A 19,190-nucleotide genomic window follows, 5' to 3' on the forward strand; every position below is an offset into this window, starting at 1 on the left:
TGTTTGCTCACTTGTGTTTTGCACAAGATTCGGAGATTTTTATATTTCGTTCGTATTATTTTTGGTTCCCGTCGTTTTCGACATGTTTTACAGATATTGTCTTGAACTGTTGTTGATTGTTTTCAAATTTTACTGTATATTTTTGTTGAAGAAAGGTTGAGATTGTATTCGTTTGTCAGAACGCGACGGTTCCAAGTACCGTTTTCATATTCTTTTCGTTGTCTTATTTTTCTGTGTTGTTTTTATATTATGTTGTCATGCATGTTTTTAGCTCCATTTTCTTTTTGTTCAGAGGCCATAACCAATTCTAGCTCATCAAAAGCAAAATGGGGAAAGGCTTCCAAAATTTTATGTCCAAGAAGGACTTCCATCCAAGTGCATGGTGGAATTTGAAGAGGGTTTGTGGTAGTTTTTTTTTCGTTTGAATGTACTTGTTTGGATAATTTTCATCATTGTGAATTTAGGTATGGGAAGTCCGCCAAAAAAAGGCCATTGATGACAAAAGACAGGAAGATCTTCGCGTACAGTACGAAAAAGAGCAAGAAATGTTGAACAACAAGTAAGTTTAAACTTTTATTCCTTTTTACATGTCACTCTTGTGGCCATAGTTGATCATCTGAGAGAACAAGAGATACTTAGTATCTCGCAATAAAATATAAACAAAATATACTTGAAGAAGTAGCTTCTTCCAAAGATGTTGATGTATTTTTTCGCTGGAAATATTTTTATCACAACCTAGAACTACTATTTGCAGCTCTGCGACCAAAATGTCATCTGCAATAAATCCGTATATCTAACCCCTCCTTATCTAAATGTGAAATATTACAAATCTACACTATTTGTTAGAGTAGAATAGTTAGTACATTGCCAAAGCAATTAGTACATTGCAGAATTTGTTTTGCAGCCATTAAAGTTTCATGTTTTGTCCCCAGAAACTGAACGTAACGTTGCTTCTTCTCAACTTCCTTTATTTTACTATGTTTTTACAAGATTGAGATTTTGTCTGATTTGTTTCATTCCATTCAAATAATCCTGTTGATATGCAATAGTTAAGTTCCAACTATAGAAACATGAAGCGTTTATAGTCTTTCATTTTTTTTCAAATTTATCGCATAGGGCTTTGCTCGGTGACGAAAAAGCGAAGATGGGACTATCGTTCATGTACGATGCACCAGCTGGAATGGCTAGAAAAGAGGAGCCCAAAGTATGATCTTTGTTTCACACTTGGGCATTTGTATTTTTCCGTTGGATTTTTGTATAGAACTAACATATCTGTGCTAGGAAGAGCCAAAATTCGAATGGCAACGCAAATATCATGCTCCTCGTGAAGAATGGGCCAAGGACAATGACCAAATCCAAGATCAACCTTTCGGTATACAGGTGACCACTGGTTTCTGTTTGTTATCGGAATGAAATTAAGCAGTAATATGTCTTTTTTCATTCAGGTTCGAAACGTACGATGTTGCAAGTGTCATAAATGGGGTCACTTGAACACGGATAACGAATGCCCACTTTACGGCATGAGCGGAAACTATGAAGATGCTGGATGTAAGCTATTCTTTCTACTTGTTAAGATAGAAGAGTGCAGGATGATGTTTTGACCGAAGGGCCTTTTTATGTTTCGTGTTGCTCTTGCGGGGCACCTAAACCGTTATTTCTGCTGATTAAATTCTCCGACCAAAATAGAATCACAATCGTATATGAAGTGAGAGGTCTAGTAATGAACTGGTTTTGTTTTGAGAACTTAAAACTTCTTATTAGATGGTTGAGGGACGTGAGAAAATGTGCAATATGCCGGTTCCCTTCACGATTTTCCATTTTTATATATTTGTGGTTACTGGTTTTTCATCTATCAGATTCTATAGACTTTTATCATCAGATTTTTAAGATGCGAACAACCCGTCAGATTTGATCAAAGAGTTACAAAAAGAACGACAAGCTGTTGGTCCATCTCGTGTAAAGGAAGATCGTATGGAAAAAGGCGCTTTCATGGATCGTACGCAGCTGGCTGAAGAAATGAAAGATACACATGGTCTCCGCCTCAAAGGAAGTGTTTTGAATGGTATGTTGATGATTTTCGTACAATAGCAATGAGGCAGACTCGGAGCTTTTCTAATTTGATGTTTCCATTCTCTTTTTTTAAACTCTCGGTCGCTTGAATTGCATACAGCACTGTATCTTTTCATTAGTTCGTTGCGGCTTTTTGCTAGTTCTTCTTTTTGTACTCTGATAAGTATATGATATATGTGTATATAGAATATATCTTTTTAGTAATCCGTGAAGATCAAGAAGTGAGCACCTTGAAGGCAGAACCAAACGAGGCTGAACAGATGAAAATGTTCCTTGCCAGTCTTACAGACAAAGAAAAAAAGAAACTAATGAAGTAATTCATTGGCAGTTTTTTCCATTATTCTGAGTCATATTTAGTCAAAAGAAGACATTCTCTGCTCCAGAAAATTAGTTGGTGCTACGGAAGGGGATAAGGATAAGAAGAAAAAGAAGCGTAAGGAAAAAAAGCGGGACAAAAAGAAAAAACACGGTGCCAAAAATGAAGAAAAAAAGCAAATAAAGAGAGAGCGCCCCGATTCGTCGTCGTCGCAGTCTTCAGGTGTGATCGTACTTCGTAAAATTTCCTTCTCGTTTCCTTTTGCAGAAGATAATTTAATCATTTTCAGATGATGATGAGGCTGTGAAAAAAAGCAAACGTCGACGAAGATCAAATAGCAGAGGTACTTTCTTTTCAAAGTGATCAACTAAATATGTAAATTAAAAGTTATCGTATTATTTTCGATTTCTTTACTTTGATATTGTAGGGAATACGATTCTCATACAAACATCTGGTAATATTCCTTAATTCTCCTAACTCTGCTTTGTGTGAATGGGTTTAATTTTAGAAGATTCATCTGATGTGAAGAGAGAAACAAATGTCCGGGACCAAGGTCGTCGACGACATGATTCTAGTAGTGACGAAGGTATATTAGTGCCCAGCTCCAACCCCCGACTATTTCAATATGTGTTGGGTCGAAATGATCTGACTTGTGATAATGATCATAATGATCGATTATGCTCAGATGAATAAGCTTAGCACTAGTTATGATCGCTAATCAAGTCTACTTTCAGAGTTGACAACGTCAAAGCATGAATACACTGCAAGATACGAGTCACAGAAATGTATACGAAATTCATGCATTGATGAAGATACTAAAGGTTTAGATTCATACCTGTACTCGTTGTCTGAATTTTGCATTTGTTAATTTAAGGGTCTAACAAGAAGTCGAAGACTAATGAGAAGAAATTTTCTCGCGGGAGGGATCGTAGTCAAAAGGACTCAAGGAGTAGCGATGGTTGGTTACTTTTTTCTTGTAATTGCTCGACACTTCTAATAGAAGAACTATGAATGTTCTCATGCTCGACTTTCCTCCTTACAAATCTTAAGAAGACGCAATTTTAAGTTATGACGTACTGCAATTTGCAAATGCTCAAAGTTGTTTGATTGACGATTGACACGTGGTCCTCCAATGTAGCATATTCTTAGCTGATATGACCTTTACGGGAGGACCTATACATCGTACTGAAGAAACTAGTCTAAGTATTTTCTGTATTGTACATAGTGGCGGACGTGCACGTCAAAACATACTACTATCCGTGTTTTGGTTGATCTGTTACGTAGTGTGCCCAAATATGTATTCAGATACAATTCGAATACGTTGTGCCCTCACAAGTTATTTCGCAAAGCGGGTTGATGTTTTAGCACGTATGTCTTTCAATAGGGCTTGAAAGTTGTCTATATTTGCTGTGTAGACAAGTTTGCAATAATGTATTATATATGCAAATATTTCATCTTACTCTGTCGAGTCTGCTGACATTAGCCCAGGTTAAAGTGAGATAGTTTTCGAATTAGGTTCTACTTTTTTGTTGCAGGAACTGTCCATACTAATTTTACTCTGATTGCAATTGTCTGATTGGGTTTGAGGTTCCGTATGATCGGATTCACGTCTTACATAATTGTGCGAAATAAATTTCCAGTGCAAATACAAAATGTTTGCAATATTTTACTCGGTGTGACCTCAATCTCCCCATCCAGATGTCATACAGCTCCCATTTAGGTGTACGACACCTCCGTGCTTCTCACGCTGATGCTCATTGAGCGTCAGTGTGATTGGGAGAGGCTCGGCTTATTCTTTGAAGACAGTGAAAATTCTCTAATGAATCAAATTGGAGTTAAAAAATCAGTCCACGTTAACTTCTCAAATTATAACAGATAATTTGTCAATTGTGATTTCGTCGAAGTTCATATACACATTTTTAGATGATCGAAAATTGCAAAGCAGCAGCAGCGGCCACAACGCGGTAAAAGGGAAACATCACGAGGAGGCGAGCAAACGAAGAAGGTACTGCATGGAGATACTGTAAAAATGATCGCAGATACTGGCGCACAATTGGCTAACTTAGCGTAGCCTGCAAAAAAAAACTATATCTTATTAGCACCTTGTATATTTTCCCCTTTGAGGATTGTTGGAGACTTCCCTGAAAGAGTGGTCATGGTTAAATGAGGGTTTTTTTTTTCAGACGTCGTTCATCTTCTTCATCTCCGCACAACCGGAGAAGACGTTCAGTAACTAGATCAAGATCTCCGCGTGACAGGCGACGATAGATCTCTTATGGCAGTGCTTGTCATCTGTCGTGCTTCTTCCAGAAAGTTTTGGGGAAAGTTTGTTCCCCTCTATGTATATTGAATGTAGACTCCTAAGAAACTTCATTCACCATCAGTTGAATAATTATATAATTTTATTCAACGAATTGAACAAGAACAGAATTGTATTGGTTTTGCATATTTCAGTGACTGTGAGTGTGTGCCGTAAAAGTAGCTATGTGTGTAAATGCTCTACCTCGCTTCTGATTGTGTTGAATGTATGTATTCTAATAAAAGTAGCTCACTCTTGTACTTTGGACTATTCGAGTTACAATGCAAACGGAACTTTTGGTGGAGGAACCCTCTTCTCTGGGCGTGCACTGCTAACACTGTTCTCCCATGTTTTAACTGTTCTGTGATCTCGAAAAGTGCAAACCAATCCGCCCCACTGCTAGACATTTGGGCCTTCGTTTTCAATTATTTTGATGTCCTTTCTTTACATGTCTTCCCAAGGTTATTTTTTGTAAATCAGCACGGGGGAAAATCTTAGTGTCACGTTTCAATATTTTCTAAAAACAAATATGAAAGTCAAAGATGCAGATGTGATCAATCGTCGACTTTTTTTTTCAGGGAAAGACGAAATAAGTCAAATAATAAGTTTAGTCAAAGGTTGAAAGAAAAAACATATCCGAATTCGATGGGGTTGAGATCTCTCCACGAATAGATGCAATCGGAAGTGTAGCTGACGACTATGAGTGCCATCACCCTCGAATAATAAAGACAATAATAATAATAAAGACAAAAAGAGTGAAATAACCTAGGTTGCACCGGTTCCCCCTACGTTGCAACCTGTTACACGATAGAATGTGAGCAATCTCACCGTCGTCCAAGGTTTGCCATCGAACTGATGTAACTCAAATTAGCGGTAGAAATTGCTCCATTCGCACAATGGCAGGCATGTTGCGTACTGCCGTCGCCCCGGTACCCGTATCAAATTGCATCGTAGAGAGGACCGGTGCAGCCAGGGCTGTTTCACATGTGTATTTCTGGATTACTGAGGGAATTGATGATGATCACGTTCATATACATAAACTGCTCCTACCGTTATAGTCGGGTGAGAGTGGTCCGATGCGGTGGAGCGTAGCGGGTAGAATCTAGGGAACCTTTGCTAGCACGACTCATCGCTGCAGTTCGCGACGGCTCCACCTCGATCCCAGGAGCTAGTTCAACGGCAGCGCTTCAAGCGCAGTCGTCTTCGTCAACTGCACCGAGTTTCATATCGCCTGGCTACATCTATTCGTTGTGAGATCCCAACATCGCCAATTTCATCATACATATGAGTTCAATATTAAAGAAGAGTCTTTTTTTAAATCCACTTGATTGTTGGAGCTGCTCCCTTAACCCAAAGTGACCACAAATGACTGCACCTTCTTCTCTATTATATGTGGTCCAGCAAATATAATGTACTTCTGGTACTTTACCGGAGTAACGCAGTGGCAGGATGCTCTCACAGCTCCACAGTCAATGTTCCGACACTTCTCCAGTCCAAGCAAGCCTTTTTTCCACGAGATCGACAGATTTATCCAAAATTGGTCTGAGGGAACACAAGGTGTACTTATCGGCTGGTTCTAGCTAGTCATTGATCAGCACTAAGCACTTTATCCCTTTACAAATGCAAATGAAAAACACAACATATATCATACTTCATCGGAAATTATGCACATGAACAACCTATCACAGAGCATCGGTGTACGAATGATTTAAGTACAGAATGAGGAAAAAGCTGACTTGTGAACCTGTTTAATTGGCCCGTATGCGAAAATGTCATAGCAAGAGGAGGCGATCCTAACGTGGAATGCAATGGATATTTACAGATGTGTCATTGGTACAGTATAATTGCTAAGAATTCGATAATTTTCATCTGCAGCTGTTACGGATGGAAGACGCGTCGGAGGTGGTCGTGGAGGAGCTTTTTGTCTGGGCAAAAAAGCTGATGTGGGACTTTCGTAGGCGGAATCCTGGGATTCGTCGCTGATGCAGTAGGTACTGGGAGCATGGTGGAAGCCGTATTCCTTCTGTGAAAGGGCGTTGATAAGTGTTTGATGATGATAGAGGGAGGAACGATGAGGTTTCGGCTTTTTCATAAGTAAAATGGAGACTAGGATGAGGATGAGGAACAGCACTATGACACTAAGCATCAGAGGAAGTATCATTCCATGCAGAACTGAGCAGGCGGTGAGTTCATTGAGCGGCACACCAGCAAGCGAGTCAGGCGAGACGCAGAGTGCAGTTGAGGACAGCTTGAGGGCACGAAGTTCGCAAGAGCAATCCCAAGGGTTGTTAGCGAGATCCACGGTGGCTACCGAGGAGAGCTGCATCGATGCAGGGACTGTCTCCAGGCGATTCCCCGCCAGAGACAGCTGAGCGAGCGGTGGGAAAGGCTGAAATGCGGTTGGAGCGATGTGATTCAGAGCGCAGTTCGAGAGGTCCAATGTCTGCAGCGACGACAGCGACACGAACGCAGCCATCTGCAAAAAATAAATTTAAAAATAAATCCTGGGGAGTAGTTAATTTTTGTGAGACACGCGCACCATGTTGTGCGCATGTCTCACTCACCATTTTTATTGTAAGAATGTTGTTTTTTGAATACTGCGCAAGAACAAAGTCTCAGTCAAAGCAACTGGGTTGCAAATGCTACCGATGACTTACGTCGTATTGCTTTCCAGGCAGTACTTTTCAGGGCTAGTAAAGCTTTTGGTGCACTTTATTTCAAAGGCGATACTCATGAAAATACTTGTGTCCGAGATTTTGGGATTTGAAAAACGCTAACTTCTTATATGATCTCAGATGGGCAGTAGGGTTATACGAATGTCTTTATAATAATTATCAACGCCTACAATAAGTGAGAGTAATGACTAATAATATTTAAATAATATCTTTATTGTCACCAGTCCAATTTTACTCCCGCAGGTAAACCGATGATTTCGTTTACTTTTGTATTGTTTTCCTTGTATATATACGTTTTTTTTTTCTAGCGATTGACTTTTCGGAATAATGCGCATGATATTTCCTTTGGAACGTGAAGTATCTTTTTTCCTTCCTCCCGGCTTCATTTATTCTCATTCCTCTTATTCGCTAAGCAGAATGAAAGCGGCTGTGGTCCAATTTTGGCGCGTCCACCTACAAACTTCCTTACCGTTATTGACGTCATGGACAAACTGTTCTTTGCTTTATTGTCATGGAAAACCTCAAATTGTATCAGCTAGAGCGATTTCCTCTTTCTAAGAAGTCAAAATAGTTATTTTCTCAAAAGTTTCAGTTACGCTGGACGCGTTAGGCACGAACTACCTTTTCACACTACTTTCTAATTCCTGTGATGTGTGCTGTTTAAAATTTGGTCACCGTCCCACATTTTCAATTGGATCAGTGTCATCGAGGTAGGGAGGAAGGAGAGAGCGTGCTTCACACACGTAGCGGTGGATCCGTTGCGTTGCGGTCGCCTTGCGCCCGCGCTCGGTTGAACACGTTTGATAGTGATTATGTCTGTAAACTGCTCGATGAGAACTACTTGGTGATGTGTTTTTCTTCCCACTAATAGTCATCGTTTAAGGAACTAAAAAAGCAACGGTAACTTCTGCGCTCGTAACGTCGTTTACGGTCTGTGCGCAGCATTGTTTGCCCTGTGGTCAAGTTCTGCACTCACATGAATGGTCTTCAAGTTCCGACAGTTTGACAAATTAAGGAACTGCAACGAGGGGAGTGTATCGAAGGAGGCCGTTTCCAACGCGACAAAGGGATTTCCGGATAAATCCAGTGAACGAAGTGATGGAAGAGGCCAAGTGTTGCCGGGCAGTCGCACCAGCTGAAACGACGTTGTGGAAATATTTGGTAGAGATGTTGGCATGCGTTTGTTGCTGAGAGTTCCTCTGCGACCTACCTGGTTGTTTGTCATGTTGAGCAGTGTTAGGTTGTCCATCCCAAAAAACGCACCATCTGAGATGTCGCTGATGAGGTTGTCGGCGATGTTCAGCGTTTCCAGGTCGCGCAATGCAGAGAACTGGCCTGCTTCTAGCTATAAAAATTAATCATTTAGTGGTGATGTTTCTTTTCCAACCTTTTAAGGTTGCTGTACAGAAGATTCAGTACATAAAGTGCTGTTGACCATTCAACAAACTGTAGAAAACAAGCCCTATATAGCGGCAAGAATAAAAAGGGAATAAACCGGGCGTAGGTCATGAGCGTGAGGACGATCACGCTTAATTCTTCCTCATTATTCAGAGGAAACGGCGTTCGAAAAAGTAATGTTATGTTCATTATGTCATACGTCTCGGGACAGTAAATGTCTTCTTTAAGTAAAAATTCGGATATAAACGAAAAGAGCAGCCAAAGTGTTTGGAAAACTAACTCAGTACTTGTAGATCAAGGAGTTGAGGGCCTGCTGAAAGTTCCCTAACTAGAGAAGAATTGGTATGCAAATAATTGTTTTTGACTTCTCTTAAACAAAAAAAAACTATCAAAATTTCTGCAACGAAGTTATAGCACCGTCTATAACTTAAATAGCAATATATCTTGAGAGTCCCCACACTTGTTTTGGATGTAAAAAAAAATTGAAAGAAACCAACCAGTTTGTTAAGAATTGTGCAATTAGCTCGCTTGAGGTGAGCTCCATTTACCTCACTTTACCTGACAAACTAATGCTAACCGATCTAGGCCTAGGACCTGCTAACCCACGAAGCTCACTTACAGAAGCAGCGTCGTTGGATTGCTAGAAGACTGGAAAAGTTTTGGTGGCTCTTTTCCGCAGAAAATCTAGTTAAAGTGCAGCCGCCTTACTTCCAAATTTTAAGCTACAGTTCTAGCTTATGGATAGCAGCATATTTCTTTCGCGAACTTTCTCGCGTCTGAAAGCACAAGTTCTATTTGGCTACCGAAGAGAGTATTTTTCACGCCAAGCCATAAATTTCTGCAGGATTCGTCTGTTTCCTTTCCTTTTAGCTGGCCTAGGTTATTACGTATAAAATAAGAATAAATGAATAGGAAATCTTACGTCGGACAGCAAGTTATGACTAGCGTCGAGGTGTCGAAGTTGCGGAACAGTGGAGAGCAGCGACGCCGGCAACGTGAGGAGTTTATTGCCAGCCAGGTTGAGTGTGCGCAAAGAGTTCAGGCTTCTGAACACCGAGGGCGGTAGGTACGTGAGTCGGTTCGATGAAAGGGTTAGATCCCGGAGTGAGGCCAGTCCGGCGAAGCAGTCGGGCGAGAGCTGCAGCTCGTTGTTGGAGAGGATCAGCGTCTGAATATAAGGGCTTTGTGTGGTGGAGAGCTTATTACATGGTGTTGAGAATAAACAGTCATCGCCCTTTCGTTCAGCGATTGTAAGTCAATTAGTGCACCCGAGGCTGGACAGATGGCTTAACTATTAATAGCGGTTGCGAACTGTCAATAACTGTGACTGACAGCACTATGCATATGTATTAAGGTGACATGTGTGGATGTCAAGGACATTACATCACTGTCTGTTGTAGTGACGTTAGAGATTGGTGACATACCTCGAGATTTTTGAGCTTGCTGAAGACGTTCCTAGGCACAGCTAATAAGTCATTATTCGATAGGTCAAGATGTCTGAGTTGGACAAGTGAGGAGAAGGCTTCGGGTGCGATGTGGGTCAGCGAGTTGTTCCCCAGTGAAAGGTACTCCAAGCCTGAAAAACAGCAACTGAGATTTGAAAAATTCGTCGTAACAGCGAAGATATGGAAAAAAAGCAAAGAAAAACGAAATGTGCCAAGGATTTAACCATTTTTATTGGGTGAACTCTCTAAAACCCCACCAATACCATCTATTTCTCGAGAACTGTCGATTACACATGAAGTTGAATGTTTCTTTCTCTAGGACTAGGACTAGGAGGTAATTATTTATTTACTTATTCGATACACACAGAGTACGCCATAGCCGCAGAGCCATGATCAAAATCAAGGGAGAAGCTTTAGCTTATCTATGGTATCTGAGGTATAAAAAATCACATTTTTTTATAACATCCGTGATTGATTCGACGATTTTTATTTCATACCAGCCTGAACGTCCGGCTAAAGCCGGACTTCAGGCTTATTTTGGTGTTCGCTTCGCTCGCCTTCACCGATCAATAAGAAATAGCAGAAATAACAGTAGCGACATTTTTTGGAGAATTATAATTGCTTTTTTCTATCAACGCTTTCTTAAATCTTTCTTACCCGAAAATTTGAGCCTAGATGAAAGATTTTATGGTTTTTCCTTTAACGCTCAGTTCTATATGTATTTGGAGAGCAATCCAGCTTAATTTTACATCTATGTTTCTCTCAAACCTCCACAATATGGAAGCATTATTCAAAGTATGAGCTACCTCCGTAAAATGGTTTCTCAAAGCCAACAACCCCCCTTAGTTTGGGAAAATGGTGAAAAGGTAGCGTGCTCGTCCATATTTTCGGTCGCACTGACTTTGATCATCATGGAGTGTTTTCGTGACACACAGACAAACACACACACACGGACTAAGCGCGTTATTATATAGCATGATTATAATTGCTCATTTATTCAACCCTTTCTTGATTTTTTTCCTCAAAAATTTAAGCATGGATCAGGGATTTCATGATTTTCTTCCTAAACACAACAGTACTATATTTGGAGAAAAACCAAACTTGATTTTACATCTATGTTTCTCTGAAAACTCCACAATTTGGAAAAATTATTCGAAGTATGGGTTTCCTCCGTTCTCAACCATTAGCACAGAATGGTGTGCTAACATGAAATCATCGTAGTGATGAAGATAACACTCTACGGTGTAAATTCACATAAAAGTTTATTTACACTCACTAAAATCTGATAAAAACTTGGCTTATCAAAGTCAAGATACATGTTAAGATACCTCTGGGCAGTGGTGGAAAGATAGAGTGCTCGCCTAGCAAGTGCATGGTTACGGTTCGGTATCCTACCTGTGCAGAGTTTTGCATCATTGTGGAGTATTTTCAACACACACAAAAAAAAAAAAAATACACACATACACACACACACACACACACGGACTAAGACTATTACCGTTATTATATAGCATGATATCATGTCCAAAATAATATCACCAATAATAGTTACTACCAGATCAAAATGAAACATCACAGATTGCCCCGTTGCTGATGAAAATTGCAAAAAACATAAAGACAATAAGACAAGTCAAACACAAATGGAACACCTTCTAGCTGGATGTTCTCGGTTTCAGATTGTGAGTGTGTATGTAGTGGATTTCTTCAGAAACCTACTTTTCAGTCCTTATAATATTTATTTTGTAATGTTTATTCTCTGGTATAATGTAATTTAATTTACTGCATGAAGATTTCAAAATTAAAACTACTTAAAGAACTGAACAAATGCGCAAGCCAGAACTAAATCACTTATTTACACGTGTGCTGCATAAAAATGATTTTTTTTTCTAAACCAGTGCAGGGTTAATGGACAGTAACTTATGTACTTAAATATATATATATATATATTGGATGTTATAAAATGAAATAAAAAATAAAAACTATAACTAACTAACTATATAAATTAACTTGAATTAAGTTTAGTAAATTAACTAAATTAATTTATTAAATTAATAATTAACTATATAAATAGTATAAAATCGCCCCTACTTTTTTGAGTAAGCAGAACGGTTGAAGAAGAATATGTGATCATAATTTTGGAGATGAAGTATAGGTGGAGTGGATTAGTGACTTTGTGCAGTATGTACTTGCTGCTCTGTACATACACACATGAAGGTACATACGTAAACACAGTCTGGCCCCAAAACTCTTCGCCACCCCACGCAATTCTTTTTCCGAATTGTTTCCTTGCACATTTTCATTGAATGCTAATTTCTCTGTGCCTTTCATCACCGATTTCTTTCGTCTTCACTTTTCTTATTCTCCATTCTCCTTGCAGCACCTTATGACCAGTTTTTGTCGAGAAACGGCCGATTAAATTACATTAACGAGAACAGTTTATTTTCAATGGCATTCTAATAAAAGTCAGCGAATTTTCTAGCGCTATTATTCTCCAGCCACTTTCTTGGTCAATCTTTTTTATTGGAGCTCCTCTAAAATGAAAGGAATTCACCCACCAACCACTAATCGTCAAGCGTCAAGCGCATTGTACTTAAAAAGAGCGTAATCGTAGGGTGAACGCGACCGATTTTCCTAGGATTACTGTGCTGAGCGATAGGGAAGTGATTCTGCACTGACTTGGCTGTTTAGAGAAGGACTCTATGGTGATATTACTTCCCTAAGAATTTCATTGAGAATCGAAGTGAAGCAAGAAAAATATGTAAGAATGTCGGTTTTTTGATCTTCTGGATTTCTTTTTCTTTGTTTCTATTCCTGGCCACCTGGTGGTTTTGAGATCCCCGCCAACGTCATCCACTTCCCGCCGCTAAAACTAGGCGTTCAGATTTCAATTTGTCCACACTCGAACAAGACGAATGTCAGTCGCATTCCCATCGGCGACATTCATCTCCTACTTTGACGAAATCCGCACAGCTGTGTTCGTCTTGTTTGTTGGCTTCGAGGAAAAAAGCATCAACGAGCAACTCGGGCGCGTCCACCACACAGCGACGCGCTTCTTGTGTTCTCCCATCCGAAAATTAGGACTTAGCTGCTGCTTCCAAACGGAGAACCGAGTTCGCCCAGCAAGATCCGGCGCCATCTTTTGTGGTGTGCTCGTCTTTCCGTTTTGTACGGGGACAGTTCGCCCATGATAATGATGCTATAATTGCGGCTCTGTCTTTGAGCAGCCATTCACGGTGCGCAACCACCTGTCCTACATCGGCACACACAGGTAGTCATTTACGTGACGTAACACTAAGTACGGGTGCACAGTGGTTTAGACGTTGCTTACTGTTGCAGAGAACAATTATACATAGTTTTTTTGGTGACATAATAAACTGTTCAGCGCCTAATTAAAAGTTGAAATAAAACAATGAAGGTAAAATTCTTATAACTATATGATACGTTTAATTTCACATATTTTCGGAAAATCACGCAGATTATTCAAAATGTTTCCCATTGTTTCGTATAATTTAACAGAGAGCAGATAAAGAATTTGACTGAATTTAAATTTTTCCCGGTGCTAGAAAAGTGAATACAAAGAAATTTTTGACTGCCTTTGAGCAAGCCTTCATTTTTTCTCTCTTGCCATCATTTTGTTAAAAGACAGTGATCGTCTGAGCTGAATACTAAGCGGCGTATTCTTTCTTCGGTCTCAAAAAAAGAATTTTTTGCTGTTTTGAAAACCAGAAGCAGCAGAGGACTACCATAAGGCCAGAGACCCCTAACCCCTAACCCAACATTAAAAGACGCAAATATCAACGGGAATCTCCCCACTTTGATTTGGTAAGATTGCAGTAATTAAACTATGAATTAAACTATGAATGATCGAATCGATTTTTTTAAAAGAAACTGACTTAATCGAATTAAGTCGATTAGCTGGACAATAGCGAAACTTCTTCTTCTCAGATTAATTCTATCCAAAGTGCATCACAAGGGTCACATTAAATGATCTGGCGAGTTGATGACATCGATTTCAATCTCAACCACCTTTCTTCTACCTAAAATCCTGAAGACTTCAATGTCGGGTCGCTTCCTATCGCTGAATTTCCACTTGCGATTGAAAGGACAACTACAGAAAGTGTACAAACATCAAGCGAGAACAAATGGAAGTGACTCGCGGGACACTTATGTACCTTTGTAGAGTTTTGGCTGAGTGTATGCAACGCTTAGGAGTGCATAACATGAGCACTTTTCGAGAACATTCTCCTACTCAGTTCATGGTGATGTGAAACAAAGGCAACGTGTTCAAGAGCAGAAAATCTGCGAAGAGGTAGAGGATTTTCACTTACGGAAACTAAATACGTTACAATACGAAATGTGCTGAAATTCGTCGTACTATCGGCTCCTACCTTAATTACCTGATTCATTATAAAGCTCGCTTAGGTTTTAAGAAGACGATTTTTAAATCATCCGACATGAACCTGAGGAACCCTCCCATGCTGTTAGAAGCGCTTTTTGCTTGTCAACTTGTTTCCGACTTATCGTAGTGCTATTTCAAAGAAAGGCATGATAGAAGAGCTTCATCACACGGACTTTCGCTATTACTCAATCTGTTCATTTTGGGTGGCCATTTTACTGCTTCCATCGGTGTGAAATTATAGAAATTACTAAAAGTCTGGAAATGTCAAAACCTAGAGTTTACTGAGCTGAGTTTGAGCAAACATAGACGTTCAAGTAGATTTTTTTTCTAAAGTTTTTCTCAATTAAAATCTAATGCATCACCAGCAACTGCGGACGTTCTATAAACTCTTATTTTGGGGGAAATATAGTTGCTAAAATCGTTTGATAAACATACAGGATAAAATCGCCACGGTATTCGCGTTATTTCGCCCATCCCATCTCTCCAAGCGAAATGTCGTAAAATCGCGTCGTCAAGTATAAATGGTCATAAGTACCGCACGATGGACCATAACATGAGACATTTAAGTGGTCAATACTGTATGGTATCGCGTAGTAATCTGATTCGCACGTGATGTCAAGGTGAACGAGGCGATATATGCAAGACGATCATTAACGTCATGTCGATAATCGACTCCTGCGACTGTGCACGACGATCACGGGGCACTGGGCAGCGCATGCTAGATGTCTGCGGCTGAATGATACCTCGAGCGGACGAATGATGAAGGGAATCCATCGCTTTAATTAGGATTTATAAATATAGGATTATGGCGTTAGGAGACACAGGAGATGATAAACAAGGAAAAAAATTGGTAATCAAATTTGAATCAAATTCAGTTCAATAGCAGGTATCACAGAGTAATCTCGTTTTTTTTTGAAATCAAGACCAAATATATTTTTTTGGGAAATATGTTTCTGTTCTCAATTAATGGCGTAATTCGACCCATTAACAGTATCTTTTTGCCATTACAAGACCAACTCTTCACTTTCAGATCTATAGAATGAAAAAGGGTTGTTGATCATGTAGAAATTTGAAATTAACATGGACAAGAAGAAGACAACATTATGATACGGTATTTCCAGTAAAATTTGGTTACTGTGTGTTCAGCATGTGCGCAATGAGTGGTCCTACTACAATACTATACATTACAAGGATACTATCCTGCAGGGCTGTTTACTGAAAACACAAAATATGTATTTGCTATCCACATCAATATGTTAAGGATAACAGAGTGGATTGTCGTTTATGTGCACGCATATCCACCATGCTTTTTTTCTCTCATTTAAAATCATCTACGGATCGGGAAAAATAATTTTAAGAGGCACAACTTCGATGATAATGAAGGTATGTACAATAACACCATTGGCTGAGGTTTAGTGCCTATAAGAAATTCCGCAATTTCTCCGGCACTCCCCCATAGGCCATTAAAGGCATCACCCCACGAATCTGAAGTGGTACGAATTCCCGGTGGAGTATTCGTATACGGAATTGTAGATTACTGAGAGAAGGGTGATTCCGTCCATTTCTTCCTAATTGCCGTAGAAAACGGCCCGGAAGATGCGACTTCGAGCGTTCCGGCGCACTATTTTTTAAAAGGAGTTCGATTGGAGCGCGCCAGCCTTGTGCATGCGCCGCATCTTCCGGGACGTTTTCTACGGGAATTAGGAAGAAATGGACGGGATCACCCCCTCTAATCTACTATTCCGTATACGAATACTCTACCTGAAATCCGTACCACCTCAGGTTCGTGATGCTCTTAATAGACATATTTAATATAACAGTTCTCAATTTAAAGAGCCCATAGCTTTCTTCAGACTTTCACGATCTCTTTGTTCGACGTAGAACTATGTATTTATGCATGTGTGATTTTAGTTAGACAAGCAACGAATCAGATTGTGTACTCATTTCAGATGCACAAGTGCCAATCAGACGTCATTAATACGAAATGAGGATTTGTCACCCTGTGAGGGTGGTTAGCAACGAAGAAATGATGTGTGTATTCAGCAGCACAATAGAATTATATCAAAACTATCACTCATATGCATAGAAAATTTTGTGAGCGTAATATTCAGAGAATACGGTAGTAAATGGTAATCAGGAAAATGATACATAGCTCGTAGAATAATGCGAAAACAATTTGGTTCTCTCGTAATGGAAGTAATTTGGTGTTAATGCGCTGAATAATTTTTTAAAACGATTCATAAAGAAGCAATTGAATTATTCTTATGATAAAAATCTCAAAAAGGTGGACCCAATTCTTTAAAAAAAGGGACAGAACATGTTTAAATATTTGAAGCATTTTCTGGAAGATATTCTAACCGTTTTGGTTTAAAGGATTTGATCAGAAGTAGAAATCTACTGGTAAGGAGTTCCTTCTCCTCCTTCTCTCGTTACTTTCGCCCTAAGACTTGGGGCTTTGTCTACGTTCAGGATTAAATCACAATAGATGTATCCATGCGAGGGTGAGCGGCTCATCAAGGATATTTTGGGACAATGCCAGTGTTTCTTACGGTGTTGTCGGTGTCAGGGAGGTGGCAAAAATCGAGGCGATCTCTACTGTGAGCGCCTGTCATCTTGTCATTTAATATCCATCAATTTGGCTCATGCTGGGTCAGTTCCTGGACTATAGCCTTTAGCAACTGGGTGTGAGGTCACATCTCAGAAATAAGTCCTAACAGCGGGATTTGTTCCCTGCCGCATGAGCATTAAAAGACGAGATGTTAAAATCCACCAGCATCCTATGAGAGATTTGTTTTCACGATGATCGCGAACACTTATCGCGCTTATAAATTATGCCATTCGGTCATTAACACTGCACGCTCAATTCAACACACGCTGAAATACTGCTTACGCAGAGATTTTATCGTTTCGAGACCAATATGGCCACTAATCCAGATGGATTGGGCGAGATACGCAATTGTCGAACAACAGGTCGCCCGATGCTTATCAGCCCCGCGCACGTCGAGGACAACATGTGCGGGATGACTTGTACTTTAGTTCCACATATTTTCGGAGAAATGGCCCCATCGTGGGGTCGAAAGGCATTGTCAAAGAGAACAAACCAAGCGGAGCCACCTCTCGTTTTCCTTTTTTCTAAAACTCAAAATTTTTTCAAGTGAAGTGCGAAATTCTAATCCAAATTGAAAAAGCGGCACCAAACATCCTCCTGAGTGAAAAACTTTCTCGTAGTTGTGGTACTACTTCTATTTACTACTTATTTATTCCTATTTACTTTTATTTTATTATTCTATTTCTGCATACGTCACGAAATAGCTCTGTGGTTAGTTTACGATCGTAGATCTACCATATATGCATAGAGATTGAGCTCGTTAGCAACTTCATATATTGAGAAGTCTGGCTTTTTAATGAAAAAATGTTCTTCTACCTCACATTCAGGAACTGTTCCCTAGCAGTGGAAAGTGCAAGGAAAAGCTGAAGAAGAATAAACGCTGAATTATGTCATTAGCTTCCAGTCGAGTATGCGTACAGTAACCCAGGAACATTTCTTAGACCCCTACAATTCGCTGAGATAATGTTTTAGGTGTTCTCCACATCGAGATCTATAGTGATCAATGAGGCCCAGGGCTCGGATTTCGACAAGAAATTTGCAATGAAATTAAATAATTACATCCTTCTTATAGAGATTTTAAAGTGCTCCTTCATCTCATAGTCGTTCCAGTAACACAAAAAAATCATCTTGAAGAAATAACTAACTCGGATAAAGACTGAGTTCATCGCCTGTCAGTCTGGTGATTCTGTTATGCGAGAGATCAAGTCGTTTTGTTCGTGGATCGAGCAGAATAGGAACACTTCGTAGAGACTGGCCATGACATACGGCAACGCTTGACGAACACTCGCATCCCAACTGACAACCATGAACAGTCGCAGCAAACAGTAATAATAGTAACATCTGAAATATCCTTCTAAGCGAATGTAGCGAAAGGAACGCCATGGATGTCGAAGAAACGGTTACGAGAGCGATTACGGGGATGCATCGTGAGGAATTTGTTTATGCGGGAATGTGATAATCCTATCCGAATAAACTTGGTTGGTGAGTAAACAGCAAGCAGATCGTCACACATACAACTAATACCAGTAAACGTAATGAGGCAAAGAAAAGAATTCGTGAAGGGATCCTCGTTTCTCCTGCTGATCCTCCTAGAAATCTGGAAGGAAAAATTTCAAAAAACTGAAAAAAGCCTTTACTAAATGTTCCAAAGAATATGCACTTGAAAAGAGGTTTGGAGGTAAAAAGGACGGCTCCCTGGCGCATGTGAGGTCAGCTTCAGGAAAAGACTTCAAAAGCGCTCAAAGGTGTGCCGACAATACCGGCGAGTGAGTGATAATTAGGGAGAGGGCGCATTTCTCATGCACCCAGCGTGTCCAGTGGTGTCGGAGCGGAGCGCTGCCGTTCCGGTATGACGTCAGCACGAAAGTGCCGCGGAGTCCGAGATTGACTGAAGGAACCCTTGGGGTTCTGGCAAAACTTTGTCCAGCAATAAGATTCATCGTTTGGCTCGAAAAAGTCAGAGCACAATCTTCTTGATTT

The 19,190-nt window shown here is 40.0% G+C and overlaps 2 protein-coding genes across 3 annotated transcripts; one reads left to right on the plus strand and one right to left on the minus strand.

Annotated features, from left to right (window-relative positions):
• Positions 1–326: 326 nt before the first annotated feature.
• RB195_006426 (uncharacterized protein) lies at positions 327–4,654 on the plus strand (the record flags this gene model as incomplete). Of its 2 annotated transcripts, XM_064179494.1 has the most annotated exons (15): positions 327–398; positions 465–559; positions 1,117–1,204; positions 1,282–1,380; positions 1,446–1,548; positions 1,889–2,062; positions 2,272–2,383; positions 2,454–2,608; positions 2,676–2,729; positions 2,814–2,840; positions 2,895–2,972; positions 3,121–3,207; positions 3,261–3,344; positions 4,310–4,391; positions 4,570–4,654. In XM_064179494.1, 15 exons carry the CDS (start codon positions 327–329, stop codon positions 4,652–4,654), a joined length of 1,395 nt encoding a protein of 464 aa, XP_064036444.1. The 2 variants fall into 2 exon arrangements, with proteins under 2 accessions (XP_064036444.1, XP_064036445.1); XM_064179495.1 differs by lacking the exon at positions 2,814–2,840.
• A 1,847-nt stretch (positions 4,655–6,501) lies between these two features.
• RB195_006427 (uncharacterized protein) lies at positions 6,502–18,551 on the minus strand (the record flags this gene model as incomplete). Its single annotated transcript, XM_013448664.2, has 6 exons — positions 6,502–7,161; positions 8,337–8,495; positions 8,571–8,705; positions 9,681–9,926; positions 10,183–10,334; positions 18,356–18,551. The coding sequence occupies 6 exons, from the start codon at positions 18,549–18,551 to the stop codon at positions 6,502–6,504; spliced, it is 1,548 nt and encodes a 515-aa protein (XP_013304118.2).
• Between the last annotated feature and the right edge of the window lie 639 nt (positions 18,552–19,190).

The sequence above is a fragment of the Necator americanus genome, chromosome I (genome assembly GCF_031761385.1).
Source record: "Necator americanus strain Aroian chromosome I, whole genome shotgun sequence".
Taxonomy (NCBI): Eukaryota; Metazoa; Nematoda; class Chromadorea; order Rhabditida; family Ancylostomatidae; genus Necator; species Necator americanus.